This window comes from Chaetodon auriga, chromosome 6 (assembly GCF_051107435.1).
Source record: "Chaetodon auriga isolate fChaAug3 chromosome 6, fChaAug3.hap1, whole genome shotgun sequence".
NCBI classification, from domain to species: Eukaryota; Metazoa; Chordata; class Actinopteri; order Chaetodontiformes; family Chaetodontidae; genus Chaetodon; species Chaetodon auriga.
In genome coordinates, this window is record NC_135079.1 from 3,155,666 (window position 1) to 3,170,465 (window position 14,800).

The 14,800-nt window shown below is 42.5% G+C and overlaps 2 protein-coding genes across 3 annotated transcripts; both read left to right on the plus strand.

Annotated features, from left to right (window-relative positions):
* Positions 1 to 635: 635 nt before the first annotated feature.
* Positions 636 to 7,045, plus strand: cpa5 (carboxypeptidase A5). Of its 2 annotated transcripts, none has more exons than XM_076733406.1 (12): positions 636 to 893; positions 2,753 to 2,937; positions 3,551 to 3,632; positions 3,835 to 3,969; positions 4,133 to 4,237; positions 4,591 to 4,692; positions 4,818 to 4,919; positions 5,027 to 5,137; positions 5,583 to 5,673; positions 6,044 to 6,243; positions 6,397 to 6,481; positions 6,789 to 7,045. In XM_076733406.1, the coding sequence occupies exons 2-12, from the start codon at positions 2,873 to 2,875 to the stop codon at positions 6,974 to 6,976; spliced, it is 1,266 nt and encodes a 421-aa protein (XP_076589521.1). In that variant the 5' UTR covers positions 636 to 893; positions 2,753 to 2,872; the 3' UTR covers positions 6,977 to 7,045. The 2 variants fall into 2 exon arrangements, with proteins under 2 accessions (XP_076589521.1, XP_076589522.1); XM_076733407.1 differs by having other exon boundaries at positions 640 to 734.
* A 1,674-nt stretch (positions 7,046 to 8,719) lies between these two features.
* Positions 8,720 to 14,386, plus strand: LOC143322293 (carboxypeptidase A1-like). Its single transcript, XM_076733405.1, has 11 exons — positions 8,720 to 9,017; positions 9,704 to 9,785; positions 9,988 to 10,122; positions 10,297 to 10,401; positions 11,071 to 11,172; positions 11,307 to 11,408; positions 11,514 to 11,624; positions 12,588 to 12,678; positions 13,121 to 13,320; positions 13,432 to 13,516; positions 13,726 to 14,386. Exons 1-11 carry the CDS (start codon positions 8,950 to 8,952, stop codon positions 13,911 to 13,913), a joined length of 1,269 nt encoding a protein of 422 aa, XP_076589520.1. The 5' UTR covers positions 8,720 to 8,949; the 3' UTR covers positions 13,914 to 14,386.
* Positions 14,387 to 14,800: the final 414 nt, after the last annotated feature.

Here is a 14,800-nt window from a genome sequence, read left to right on the forward strand (position 1 = left end):
CAAAACACTCATACGGTTCATTGTTGTGAGGGTTGAATCACTCAGACAGTTTGTTCATATTTCTTTCACACATTTTAACTGCGTAGCAACAACACAGTCAGAGACTTTCCCAAACAATCATTAGACCCTCCGTCAGTGTTGATGTAGTAAAAGTTATGGATTGCAGCTTTAAAGCAGATCTGCGGTTACTTTCAAGATTTTACCACCACTGTTACTGTTCATCCAGCTGGATAGTGCTTTAATAAACTGCATCGACATCATTCAAGTGTGGTTGTGTGGAAGCACAAATATGTCTCCTGCCTTCATTTACACCACGTGTGTAAAAAGTTATAATAGCTTATGAAGACAATTAAGGACAACAAAGCTTGAAACAGATGAAATTTTGCAACATAAAAACAGATTTAAAAACAAGCATCTATTGCCTTGATTTAAGATTTTTCATCTTAGTTAGATTTCACTTTTTGTCGTGTACTGCCTGCTGATGTGTAGGAAGGATAAACACAACTGTTTTTTTCCCCCAACAAATACTTCTTGAAGGTTCTTCACCAGAGAGGAGAATGTCAAAAGAAGGAAGTTGCACAGTCTCAAAACGCTGTTTCACTGTGACAAAGACAGAGTTAAGACACATCAGTGTCCGATGGCTTCACTGATGCTCAAACCAAACAGGTAGAAGCTCGGCGTCTTCCTCGAGGAAACATCTGCAGGACACATGGACGTGGACGAACTGCTTCGCTGTGAGTCTGTGAATCAGAGGCCGACCAGCAGGTGTTAAACACACCCGACTCTCTCGGCTTCTGTCTCTTTACTTTTCGCGTGCAGCGTCCTTATCAGCTGGCTTGCATAACACAAACCTTCACATTCTGGGACATGTACAGTGGAAAGAAGTTGAATGAGTGAGTAATGTCAAGAATCTTTACTTTGCTATCATGTGAACTGACTTTAAATGATTACAAGCTCAAGTGTGAGGGAAATATTTTGTGCTAATGATGCGAGAAGGTATCCATATGAGGAAGATTTGGATTTTAGAGGCATTCAAAATGCTGAAAATGTTATCTGATGTCCATTGCTCAATATTCAAACATCCAGTGACTACGCTCGTCAAAATGTGGCTGTTGTAGAAGAAGAAGGGAAAAGCTGGTTATTAAAGTTGATGGTGAGCGTTACTTTGATGTCAGCTTTCAGTTTTAAGGGCTGTGTCACATTTTTTTGGTGGATATCTCATTCAGCAATGAAACCGAGAGCACCAGATGGGAATTTTTGCACTCTGACATCTCAAGTTGTCTCATGTCTGGAAGTGTTTCTCTCTGACATGCAGAGTTCACAGTACATGTATCCCAGCAGCTGGTTTAGATTTGGCCTGTTTAAGCTGCTTGCTGAGTGCAGTCTTAAACCAACAGTAACAAAGAGGAAGCTGGAACAGAGAGCTTCCTGTTCAGCAGCGAGACTCCATCTTGAGCTCAAAACCGAATTTATCAGCACTTAAGATAAGTTAAAGGGAAATCAGGTGTCACGGCAGCATCAGTAATGCGAATGAGAACAGCAAGACCAAAACTTTATATATGGCCGATGGAGAGCAGCAGCCTCAGGCATGCCAGACCTTCATCGTCATGTGGTTAATGTTGTGAAGCAGTCGCAGGTTGCTCATGTTAATGGACCAAAAGTAACTACTTGGTTATATTTAGGCAACAGAGCTGCGGGCTGATACAGTACATATGTACAGTCTATCAGTAAATAGTCTCAGTCTGTGATGCGCAGCTCTCCAGATATGTGATGCAAACTGAAGGGGGTTCAGGGAGTCACTCACCAGGGGCTTGAGGTGCTGCAGGACCAGACGTCAGAGAAGTGGGCCTGCAGCCTTTGGGAGCATTGTGGCGTCTCTTCTTGGGCATCGTGATGACCCCTGGGTTGGTGTTATCAGGGTTCACGCTGACCACGGAGAGCTGCTTTCTCCTGCTCCTGTCCCCTGCTGTGAAAGCTGTTCTTCCTGTTCAGTAGGGCTTTAAAGCCACCGCTGATCCAGGACTTGCTACATACCTTTTCGGTGGGTGCAAGACTCCTCCTCATGTAGTCCATAACACAGTGGGAGAGTCCCTCAGTGTTCGCATTCTGGACTGTCTCCCTTAGCTCCTCCTCGGCTTCCACTGACCACTGGTGAACTGTCCTGATGGAGGTGGGCTGCCTCCTACAGTCTAATCAGGCTTGCATGTTGGTACAAGCCTGATTAGACCGCGGTCTGATTTCCTTTCATTCTACTGTTAAAAAAAAATCCTTGGAAACTGTTATTGTTTACTCAACAACAACAGGAAAACTTGACAAGGACACAGAGACAAAATACAGCGATGAGATAAAGAGGTACTGAGAAGATCAGACGACACAAAACAAAAAATCTTTGAAACCATATTGAGGGTAAAACGAAGCTAAAAACAAAAATAATAATAAAAATGAATCAACAACAGTTATTATAAAGATAATATATATGAAATGTTTGCTGTCGTAAACTGAATATATTTTGAGTTTTGGACAAAGCAAGCTCTTTGGTCTGTGAACTTGTGAAGGACATCTTTCACTGCTCTCTGTCATTTCACAGACTGAACAATTAAACACGTCATGGAAAAATAACTCAGATGGACTGACACAAACAACAGTTCAGCCATAACATGTATCTGCAGTTCCTCTTATACTGAACACAACCTCGGATATGTCACAAACGTATGGTGCATGGCGCAACTGTTGTTATCTCTGGTACCTCCAGGCTGGTGTGGGAACGAGACCAGCTGCTGACACACCTCCATCACCTCAAGCAAGGTTGTGAACTTGACCTCGCACCATAAAAGCCTGCGTTCGGCCTGCCAGGTTCACACTGTCGGTCACGATGAGGGGGCTGCTCGCACTCACCGCGCTGTTTGTAGCCGTTTTCGGCAAGGAGACATTCGAGGGGTAAGTGGGCTTCCCAAAGCCTCCCACTGCTGTGTAGGGTGGAAGTGATGTGTATATATGTGTGTGCATGGGTGAAATAATAATGAACCAATACGGAGTGCCTATAATAACACTTCTGTGATTATTGGCCTTTTTTAAATGAATGCATCCAGAGCTAATTGATGCCTGCCAGTATAAACTGGTGATGCGTGATGTTGATGCACATTGCTTCCATGCAGGTAGTTTTGGTTTACTCTGGTGTTTCTGAACGTCTCTTTTTGAGATTTCAGCCTCCACCTCAAATGTTTACCTATAGACCTGCAGCATATTTCTAGCAATGTAAGACCAATCAGATATTCAGAAATTTGTTTCATTTGGATGTAATTTATCTGAATAATAAGTGATTTTTCATGTATAATTACTTCACTACCATAATCAAGCTTCAAACCCTGAGAAGTGCTTTGCTCTGCCAATCAAACAACACCAGGAATCATCACTCTGTTCTCACTGTCCAACATCTGAATAAGCAGAACCAGCCTTGAGAAATCTTACTCCACCTCGTGTGTGCCAACTTTCCTCTTGGTCTGGAATCTTGAGTAAAGAGATGTAAAACATTGCGTTTCTGTTCTTGCAGGCATCAGGTGCTTCGCATTGTTGCAAAGGATGCTGTCCAGCTGTCTCTCATCAAGGACCTGGAGGACATGATCAGCTTGGAGGTCATTTATCATCCACTGACAATAATGTTAAATAAATTCTAAAATTACAACGTACAGTGAAAAATGAAGGAGCAAAGCTTCAAAGAAGTGACACCCTTTTCTTTATTATCTTGATCTCTTTTTTAGAACAAACCTCTTTGTTCTCTTAGTGAATTTTCTGAAATGTGACTTGTTTTCTTCAATGATGTTTGTTTTCTTCCAGCTGGACTTCTGGAGGGGGGTGACTGATGTGGCCAGTCCTGTGGATGTCAGAGTTCCTTTCCACAGCCTGCAGTCCGTCAAAATTTACCTGGAGACTCAGAACATTGACTATTCCATCATGGTCAAAGACCTGCAGGTACGAGTCCTTCAAACAACCTGGATTCTCGAGTCATGAGCACTTGCACTTGTTTTTGAGTTCTTCAGATGTTTGGGCTGATTTAGGGCCAAAACTCAACCTGACTGCATCATGGATTAAAAAAAATGTCGCCTGACTCAGATATGATGGTATTGCCCTGCAGGTGATGCTGGATGAGGAGCAGTTGGAGATGGCGTCTGTTGCTCGCTTTGGTGAGGTCAGAAACACTGACAGCTTCGACTTGTCCAGCTACCACACCCTCAGCGAGGTTAGTAATCACAGCAATAATACTTTTATTTAGTTTCAAATGGAACATGAACAGTGTGCACCCAACGCTCGACCCTGTGGAACTCTCTGGGGAACTAAAAAAACAGGATTTTTCAACTTTGGCTTGATTTTGGCAACTTTCAGTGAAGTGGGAACTGTAGCAGTGGACAGACAGGAGATGATGGGGACACAGCTCTTGCTCACAGCCAGAGTCAAGCTCTGCTCTCCCTTCCTGAGTTGTCTGATAGTTTGCCAGAACTTCCTTGAAGGCAATGGGAAATCCCAGTGCCACACAGAATTATTCCATTCAAATGATGCTCATGATCAAAGACCTGGATTTTGTCTTTTGTTCAGATCTACAGTTTCCAGGACATGCTGGTGTCTGAGAATCCCATCCTGGTCAGCAAGGTAGTGATTGGTCAGAGCTACGAGGGTCGTCCCCTGAATGTGCTCAAGGTAAATAAAACAAACCGACTCCATAGTTATTAAGAAAACAGTAGTGAAACATCATTTTTAGTATGTTCATTCATTTATTCTTTGCATGGAATTTTATTGAACTCTGTTACTTTCCTGTGTCTTAGTTCAGCACCGGAGGAACCAACCGTCCCGCCATCTGGATCGATACTGGAATCCATTCCAGGGAGTGGGTCACTCAGGCCAGTGGCACCTGGTTCGCCAAAAAGGTGTTCTGATAATTCTCACATTGTTTTTGGCTTTTTTCTGCACTGTTCCTGCAGTTTCTGACCACTAACCTACCTCTGAATACTGTATTCTTAACATTTCTGAGTAGATTGTGAGCGATTATGGAAGTGACCCTGCTCTCACTGCCATCCTCGACAACATGGACATCTTCCTGGAGATTGTGACCAACCCTGATGGCTTCTACTACACCCACAACTCTGTGAGTCTCTGGTTGTAGAATTATGTCTTGCCATATTGAAATTTTGGACAACATTCATTTATGGTACTTTTTAAAGGTGTCTAGAGTGTGTCCCAACCCTGCTGGGGTCCAAAGTTGTCATGACTCTGAAACTTGGAGAGTTGTGTAATTTCATGTGAAATTGAGAACGGCATGTGTGTAGGACATGAACACAAAGACTTGTAAGTTCTGTTTTCCTCTTTAAAGCTACTATATGCAAGATATATTTTGATACTAGAGTGTTCCAGGCTCGGATATAACATCTGCTCAATTACAGGATGATATAACGCATGTAATGGTTGTGTGTTATCTGTTTCAATAGAAGAAGCCAAAAATAAGTAATTCAAGAATAGCATCAAAAGAAAGGATGGTATGAACCCAAAATGTATACATGACAAACTGTGATGACTTACTTTGATGCTTTCAGAACCGTATGTGGCGTAAGACCAGGAAGCCCAACCCTGGCTCCATGTGTGTGGGAGTCGACCCCAACAGGAACTGGAATGCTGGTTTTGGAGGTAACGTCTTTTCTTTCTAGCTGAACTGTACCAAGGTACCACGTGAATTTCTCAGACTTCTTTTAAAAACTCCAGGCTTACTGTCTGAAATAACGATCAGTGATGTTTGTGTTTTGTTGTTTTAAAATCATCAGTGATTGTCTTACAGATTATTTACTTTTATTAGTAGTAGTCTCATGCTTGGTAGTACCACCAAATGGTGCCAAAGTTCCACAATTTTAATCCATTCATGCAGTCGCTTTAAAGGAGTGTTTTTCAAGGGGAGTCTGGCCTGCAGCAGGGCTACACAGATTTACCACAAATTGCTCTGAAAACATGCAGAGTACACAAAGTATTTTGCTTCTTTGACTCTGTTGTCATCCCTGAGTAGAAGCTGGCGCAAGCAGCAGCCCCTGCTCAGAAACCTACCATGGACCCAGCGCTAACTCTGAGTCTGAGGTCAAGTCCATCGTGGACTTTGTGAAGTCCCACGGTAACATCAAGGCCTTCATCTCCATCCATTCCTACTCCCAGATGCTCCTGTACCCCTACGGCTACACCAGGACTCCAGCCAAGGACCAGGCCGAGCTGGTAAAAATCACACTCCTTGCCTTTACGTAGAACCAATTGTAGATCTAGTGCCTCTGAATGTTTGCCTGTAATGTTAGAAACATACAGTACAGAAATAATATGAGAAACTATGAGCAGAAGTTCATGTGTGACCATGATCACCTCCTCCCACAGCATGAACTGGCTCAGAGGGCCATCACTGACCTGGCCTCCCTGTACGGTACTCGCTACAGATATGGCAGCATCATCAACACCATCTGTAAGTTTCATCGTAACTGCTTATAATATAGATTCATTTTACTTGATCTCACTTAACACTACTTATTAGGAAATATAATTTTCTCTTGTTCTTAATTTCATTATGACTATCACTGCTGAAGAGTCGGAGGCTGTACTTGGGAAAATGGGAAAAAATGACAGTTGTGTTGAGGCAGCCAAGTTGTACATTTAGAAAACAGATATTCAGAATGAATGCTGCTCAGAGCTGACAACCTCCATTATGGCTGCCACCTGAGAGTCTGAACATTATATCAAACTATCCTGAGCAACACGTGTTTCAATTGCAGACCAAGCTAGCGGTGGCACCATTGACTGGACCTACAACCAGGGCATCAAGTACTCCTACACCTTCGAGCTGAGGGACACCGGCCGCTACGGCTTCATCCTGCCAGCCAGTCAGATCATCCCCACTGCTGAGGAGACATGGCTGGCTCTGATGACGATCATGGATCACACCTTCAAGAACCCCTACTAATGTGTGTGCAGAGTGGAAATCCCTGTCCAGCGGATATACAAACAGACTAATAAATGAAACACTGGAAAATGGCCATTTCCATTTCTTTATGATTTTAAAATCTTTTAGATTTCTAATGTTTGCTTTGCTGCATTTCACACCTCTGTCTTTATTTGATCATTTCCTCAGCTCTTAAACGTCTCATTGCTAAGACCATCATCCCTCAGTGTTTCTGATATTATGACATAAATAAATAGATACATACATAGTATAAATGTCAAATGCTCCACAGTTGAAATTTTCTGCCTTGTTTGATCCCAGTTCATCTCATCCCTCCGCTTTTTGTGCCAATCTTAGCTTATGCTTCTGAGAAACAAGCAAAAGCTTCATGCCTGAAAGTGTAATTAGTTCACACTTTTAACTCCGGGCTTGTTCCAAAGATATCTGAAAATTTTCTTCTTTAATTTAAATGTTTGTATTTTTGTCGAGATGTGACAGTTTTCATCCAGTAATCTACTGAATTAGATCAGTCCAGTTCAAGTAGATTTAAATAAAAGTTACACAACAAAACCAGTTATTTACTCTGTTATGGTATTTGTTCTGTCAGCATTTCACAAGTGACTTGTTAAGACATAGAAACAATTACAAAATACGGCAAACAATTATACACTTTCCTTGACATTCATACACAAGTAAAATCATGTGATCAGATCATTAATGTGAGTTAAGATTGACGGTGAAAACAAACAGTTCACAGAACAAGTCATTAACTCCCAGGCTAACAACACAAAAGGCCACAAAGTAGCAGAACTGTTTGTTGAATGCATCTGTGGGTACTGAAGTGCTCTTTGTAATCTGGTCACATCTACAACAACAGGATGTTGCATATTCTCAAAACGTGATTTTGCTTTGACAAAAACAGAGTTTAGACACATCAGCGTCTGATGGCTTCAGCGATGCTCAAACCAAACAGGTAGAAGCTCAGTGTCTTCCTCGAAGAAATGTCTGCAGGACACATGGATGTGGACAAACACGGTGTCTGCTTTACTGTGAGTGTGACTCAGAGGCAGTCCAGCAGGTGTTTACCACCCCTGACTCTATTTCGGCTTCTGTCTCTTTACTTTCCGCCAACAATGTCCTTCAGCTGGCTTGCATAACACAAACATGCAGATTCTGGGACATGTACAATGGAGAGAATTTGAATGAGTGAGTAATATCAAGTATCTTTACTTCACTGCTTTCGTTTTACTACTTAGAGTCATTCACATATGTTGAAGTTGTTATCCGATGTTGCTCAACCCAGCTAACAGAAAATGTTCCAGTAATATTGTTGGAACCTTCTAGGTTTCTAATCATCAGCTTTCCCACATCGGGGAAGTTACCAAACTGGAAACATTCACGTAACCTTCGTGGAACATTTAACTTACCTTTCCAGAATGTTCTGGGAAGGTAACAATGACGTTAGTTTTCCATCTGAAAAACTTGACTGTTGTAACATCTTAGAGAACATTAAGCTGCTTGCTGACTGCAGTCTTGCCCCAACGGTAAACCAGAGGAAGCTGAAACAGAGAACTGATGGCCATGGTTTCCTGGTGAGCAGTGAGATTCCATGTCAAGCTGAAAACTGAATTTAGGCCAGCACTTCCATTTTATTCATTTTTAAAAAAATTCCCCGGAAACTTAAGTCATTTACAGAACACAAACAACAAGAAAATATTGTCAAGGACACAGTAACAATATGTAATGGGGACATAAATTCAAACAGAACCAAACCCAAACCCGGCAGACCTTAAATAACCTCTTTCTTTTAGGCGGAACACAACTTCCCAAACAAACATGGTGCAACTGTTGGTCTGGTATCTCCAGGCTGGCATGGGAAGGGAACCAGCTGCTGAGACACCTGCATCAACTTCACCAAGGTTGTGGTTTGGACACATGACCTGCAATGCTCAATCATAAAAGCCTGTGGTCGGCCCAGGTTCACACTGTTGGTCATGATGAGGGGGTTACTCGTACTCACCGCGTTGTTTGTGGCCGTTCTCGGCAAGAAGACGTTCGAGGGGTAAGTGGGCATATGTGTGCATAAATGTGAAATAATAATGAATAGATATTCCCCTTAGTGGTGTCCAACCATGCAGGTAGTTTTGGTTTTTGAGTGTCTCTTTTCATTTCAGCTTCCATCGCAACACAACGGTGATGTGAAGTGTTTGCTTTGTTTTGTTTGTGGTGTTCAAAGGTGGTCCTCATCATTTGACAGTGTTTCCCTCTCTCATCTGCTTAGCATAAACATAGCTTTTTAAAAGTGTGCAAAAAGCCCAACTAGGGCCATTATAACCTTTTTATATTTGGTGTCAATGTTTACCTTTAAAGGCAGATCAGAGTACAGTGGTGTTTAGACCTGCAACAAATTTCTAACAAGGTACAACCCAATCAGATATTCAGAAATTTGTTTCATTTGGAAATAATTTATGGAAATAATAAGTGATTTGACTTCTTAACTACTGCTAACATTCTTTAGTTTTTCCACATTTGGAAGGCCTCACTGGGAATCAAGCTTCAAACCCTGAGAAGTGCTTTGCTCTGCCAATCAAACAACACCAGGAATCATCACTCTGTTCTCACTGTCCAACATCTGAATAAGCAGAACCAGCCTTGAGAAATCTTGCTCCACCTCGTGTGTGCCAACTTTCCTCTTGGTCTGGAATCTTGAGTAAAGAGATGTAAAACATTGCGTTTCTGTTCTTGCAGGCATCAGGTGCTTCGCATTGTTGCAAAGGATGCCGTCCAGCTGTCTCTCATCAAGGACCTGGAGGACATGATCAGCTTGGAGGTCATTTATCATCCACTGACAATAATGTTAAATAAATTCTAAAATTACAACGTACAGTGAAAAATGAAGGAGCAAAGCTTCAAAGAAGTGACACCCTTTTCTTTATTATCTTGATCTCTTTTTTAGAACAAACCTCTTTGTTCTCTTAGTGAATTTTCTGAAATGTGACTTGTTTTCTTCAATGATGTTTGTTTTCTTCCAGCTGGACTTCTGGAGGGGGGTGACTAATGTGGCCAGTCCTGTGGATGTCAGAGTTCCATTCCACAGCCTGCAGTCCGTCAAAATTTACCTGGAGACTCAGGACATTGACTATTCCATCATGATCAAAGACCTGCAGGTACGAGTCCTTCAAACAACCTGGATTCTCGAGTCATGAACAAAGCAGATTTTGCTGCACTTGTTCTTGAATTTCTTACATGTTTGAGCAGATTTAGGGCCAAAACTCAATCTGACTGCATCATGGATTAAAAAAAATGTCGCCTGACTCAGATATGATGGTATTGCCCTGCAGGTGTTGCTGGATAGAGAGCAGATGGAGATGGCGTCTGTTGCTCGCTTCGGTGAGGTCAGAAACACTGACAGCTTCGACTTCTCCAGCTACCACACCCTCAGCGAGGTTAGTGCACACGAGTTGCAGTGCACAAACACATATATTCAACTTCATCCTTTGTTTAAAGGATCAATAAGAGTCAGGATGTTATGTAAGGTACATCCTGAGGGGTTCCCATGCTAGATGACGTATATAATCTCTCCAGCATGTTCTGGGTCTACCCCAGGATCTCTTACCAGTTGGATGTGCCCAGAAAACCTCCAACGGAAGGCACTCATGAGGATCCTGATCAAATGTCTGAACCACTTCAACTGGTCTCTTTCAATGCAAAGGGACAGCAGCTCGACTCCGAGCTCCTTCCAGTTTCTGAGGTCCTTCTCCATCTCAAATGGAGAGCCCAAATACCCGATGTAGAATCTCATTTGTACCGCTTGTATCCATCATCCTATCTTGGTATTTTTGGCATATTGCATTTAACGTACTACATAGTGAGATATACTAAATCTGATTTGGGCATACTAATTAATATGCTGGTGTGGGTGTAGGAACACAATGCCTGGGTCGAGCTCTGATTTCCCTTCCTGACTTGTTTGATAGTTTGCCAGAACTTTCTTGAAGCCAGAGGAGTTTTTCTCCATGGCCTCCCCACATGTTCTTGCTTTGGCACCACAGAAGCCTCAGTCTACCTGTCGACCTGTCTGCTGCTTCAGAAGACCTATTTTGTCTTTTGTTCAGATCTACAGTTTCCAGGACATGCTGGTGTCTGAGAATCCCATCCTGGTCAGCAAGGTAGTGATTGGTCAGAGCTACGAGGGTCGTCCCCTGAATGTGCTCAAGGTAAATAAAACAAACATACGAGAGCAAATCAAAGCTCCATAGTTATTAGAAAATAACAAGCAAACACGTTATTTGAAGTATGTTCATTCATTTATTTCAATTTTATTGAACTCTGTTCCTTTCCTGTGTCTTAGTTCAGCACCGGAGGAACCAACCGTCCCGCCATCTGGATCGATACCGGAATCCATTCCAGAGAGTGGATCACTCAGGCCAGTGGCACCTGGTTCGCCAAAAAGGTGTTCTGATAATTCTCACATTGTTTTTGGTTTTTCTGCACTGTTCCTGCAGTTTCTGACCCCTAACCTGCCTCTGAATACTCTGCTCTTTACATTTCTGAGTAGATTGTGACTGATTATGGAAGTGACCCTGCTCTCACTGCCATCCTCGACAACATGGACATCTTCTTGGAGATTGTGACTAACCCTGATGGCTTCTACTACACCCACAACTCTGTGAGTCTCTGATGGATAGAATATTTCATGAAATGATTTTAGAATTATGTCCAAACAAATTCAGGATTTAAATTGACAACATTAATTCATGGTACTTTTTAAGGTGTCTACAGGGTTTCTCAACCCAAGTTGTCATGACTCTGACAACTAGAGAGTGGTAAATCCTGTCTTCTTTTGCAAAACTACTATATGCAATTTTTCCAGAAATTGATAAGTTCATGAGTTGTATAGGTGATACTAGAACCTTCCAGGTCAAATGTAGCACCTCCTCAGTAGACTGGTAAAGTGGAACTGATGTTGCAAACTAACAAGCTGACAGAATGATATAAAGCATCTACAGTTCCTTGCATGAGCATTCCCCCCTTGAACTTTTTCACGTTGCAATGTTACAACCTGGAATTCAAGTTGTTTTGTTGGACTCTCTGCTATTTGAATAACACAACATGCACAGAGCGTTGAAGGTGCTAAATAGTTCATGTTGCGGCAAGCAATAATTAAGACAAAACAGCAAACACCTGTTGGGTGCACACGTATTCACTCTCCCTGGATCTCCTTGGTAGTCATGCTTTGACTGGCCATTGGAAGACATTAACATTCATTTTCTTAAACCGGTGTAGCTCAAAGTAGCACAAAGTTCAACTTTGGTCTCATCTGACCAGAGTACCAGAGTCTTCCACAGGTGGACTCCATTTAACTGACTATGTGACTTCTGAAGGCAACGAGTTGCACCTGATCTTGGTGGAAGGTTTCACAGCAAAGGGGGTGACACATGTAAAGATGTGGAAAGGTCCAAGGAGGGCAAATGAAAGGCACTGTAGCAACTGTGTATCTGTAATGTGTGTGTGTCTGTCTCAGTCAATGAAACCGTCGATAAATTAATGAAGCCTGACATCAAAGGAAAAAAGGGTTTGAATTCAAAATGTAAAAGTGACAAACTGGGACGAGTTACTCTCATGTTTCCAGAACCGCATGTGGCGTAAGACCAGGAAGCCCAACCCCGGCTCTAATTGCGTGGGAGTCGACCCCAACAGGAACTGGGAAGTTGGATTTGGAGGTAATGCAGAACCACATACACACCTACTGGTTTTGCTACTTCATTTTAAACTTACAGATGAGTGAGCTACACATTATATACTTTCATGAGTTATTATCTTTTTTGTCAGTTTGATCAGTATGTAAAGTTACTCTGTGTAGAATTTCAGTCACGTGCACAGCTGTCTGCCAGTGTCATGCTTGATACCACCACCAGATGGTGCCAACGTTCCACATTTTATCTCTGCAGGCGGCAGCTCTAAAGAGGCCTCAAGCCGAATTACTCAGATTTACCACAGATTGCTCTCCAACATGCAGAAGAAGGAAACTTCAAATAAACAAACATCAAATAAATGGTGTTTATACTACAGTCACTACATGACAGGCTTTGTTTCTGCACTTTGTGGAGACTCTTGTGAGTGAAAGTATTTTGCTTCATTGACTCTGTTGTCATCCCTGAGTAGAAGCTGGTGCGGACAACATCCCCTGCTCCGAAACCTATCATGGACCCAGCGCTAACTCTGAGTCTGAGGTCAAGTCCATCGTGGACTTTGTGAAGTCCCACGGTAACATCAAGGCCTTCATCTCCATCCATTCCTTCTCCCAGATGCTCATGTACCCCTACGGCTACACCAGCACTCCAGCCAAGGACCAGGCCGAGCTGGTAAAAGTCACACTCCTTGCCTTTACCCAGAACTTTTCTGTACAGTACAGACATAATATGAGAAACTATGAAGAGAAATTCATATGTGATCACGATCACCTCCTCCCACAGCATGACCTGGCTCAGAGGGCCATCACTGACCTGGCCTCCCTGTACGGTACTCAGTACACATATGGCAGCATCATCGACACTATCTGTAAGTTTCATCAAGACTTTTATAATACAGATTCATTTTACTTTATCTCACTTAATACTACTTATTAGGAAGTATAATTTTCTCTTGTTCTTCTTAATTTCATTATGACTGTCGCTGCAGAAGTAGAATAAATACAGATTAACAGTCTCATTTTCACGCCTAAAAGATGAATACAAACAACACACATGAAGGTCCGAATTCATTTGCAGACCGAGCTAGCGGAACCACCATTGACTGGACGTATGAACAGGGCATCAAGTACTCCTACACCTTCGAGCTGAGGGACACCGGCCGTTACGGCTTCATCCTGCCAGCCGATCAGATCATCCCCACCGCTGAGGAGACATGGCTGGCTCTGATGACGATCATGGATCACACCTTCAAGAACCCGTATTAATGTGTGTGCAGAGTGGAAATCCCTGTCCAGCGGATATACAAACAGACTAATAAATGAAACACTGGAAAATGGCCGTTTCCATTTCTTTATGATTTTAAAATCTTTTAGATTTCTAATGTTTGCTTTGCTGCATTTCACACCTCTGTCTTTATTTGATCATTTCCTCAGCTCTTAAACGTCTCATTGCTAAGACCATCATCACTCAGTGTTTTAGATATTATTAATCATAAATAGATACATACATAGTATAAATGTCAAATGCTCCACACTTGAAATTTTCTGCCTTGTTTGATCCCAGTTCATCTCATCCCTCCACTTTTTGTGCCAATCTTAGCTTATGCTTCTGAGAAACAAGCAAAAGCTTCATGCCTGAAAGTGTAATTAGTTCACACTTTTAACTCCGGGCTTGTTCCAAGGATATCTGAAAATTTTCGTCTTTAATTTAAATGTTTGTATTTTTGCCGAGATGTGACAGTTTTCATCCAGTAAACTACTACTACTACTACACATCTACAACAAAATGCACATAAATTTTCACTTCCTGTATTATAAGGGACATATTGACCTGATTTTCATTTGGGGAGTCCATGTTATGGCTGTGCTCTCTGGTTGCTGTTTTTCTGTTCTGCCTGTGTTTCTCCCTCTCTCATTCTCCCTTTCTGCAGTCTGGAGTGTGGCAGGGGCTGAGCTCCTCCGGCTGCGTCACTGAGACGCACCTGAGGCGCATCAGCCCTTATCAGCGTGCGGCTTCTTAAGTCAGCTCCCCACTCACTTCGGTGCCAGATGATTCCTTCATCCAGGCCCCTCGCGTCTCACCACGCTTTGCTCTCTACTCTCTAGCCACGCGTTCGAGTTTGCACAGCCTTTTGTATTTTTCTAGTGGGCAG

Excerpts from the sequence above, each read along its gene's own strand:
- LOC143322293 (XM_076733405.1), top strand. The coding sequence starts at position 8,950 with ATGATGAGGGGGTTACTCGTACTCACCGCGTTGTTTGTGGCCGTTCTC. Across the intron at positions 11,625-12,587 it reads TCTACTACACCCACAACTCT|AACCGCATGTGGCGTAAGAC; the intron begins GTGAGTCTCTGA and ends TCATGTTTCCAG. Across the intron at positions 12,679-13,120 it reads CTGGGAAGTTGGATTTGGAG|AAGCTGGTGCGGACAACATC; the intron begins GTAATGCAGAAC and ends ATCCCTGAGTAG.
- cpa5 (XM_076733406.1), top strand. The coding sequence starts at position 2,873 with ATGAGGGGGCTGCTCGCACTCACCGCGCTGTTTGTAGCCGTTTTCGGC. Across the intron at positions 4,238-4,590 it reads GCTACCACACCCTCAGCGAG|ATCTACAGTTTCCAGGACAT; the intron begins GTTAGTAATCAC and ends TCTTTTGTTCAG. Across the intron at positions 4,693-4,817 it reads GTCCCCTGAATGTGCTCAAG|TTCAGCACCGGAGGAACCAA; the intron begins GTAAATAAAACA and ends CCTGTGTCTTAG.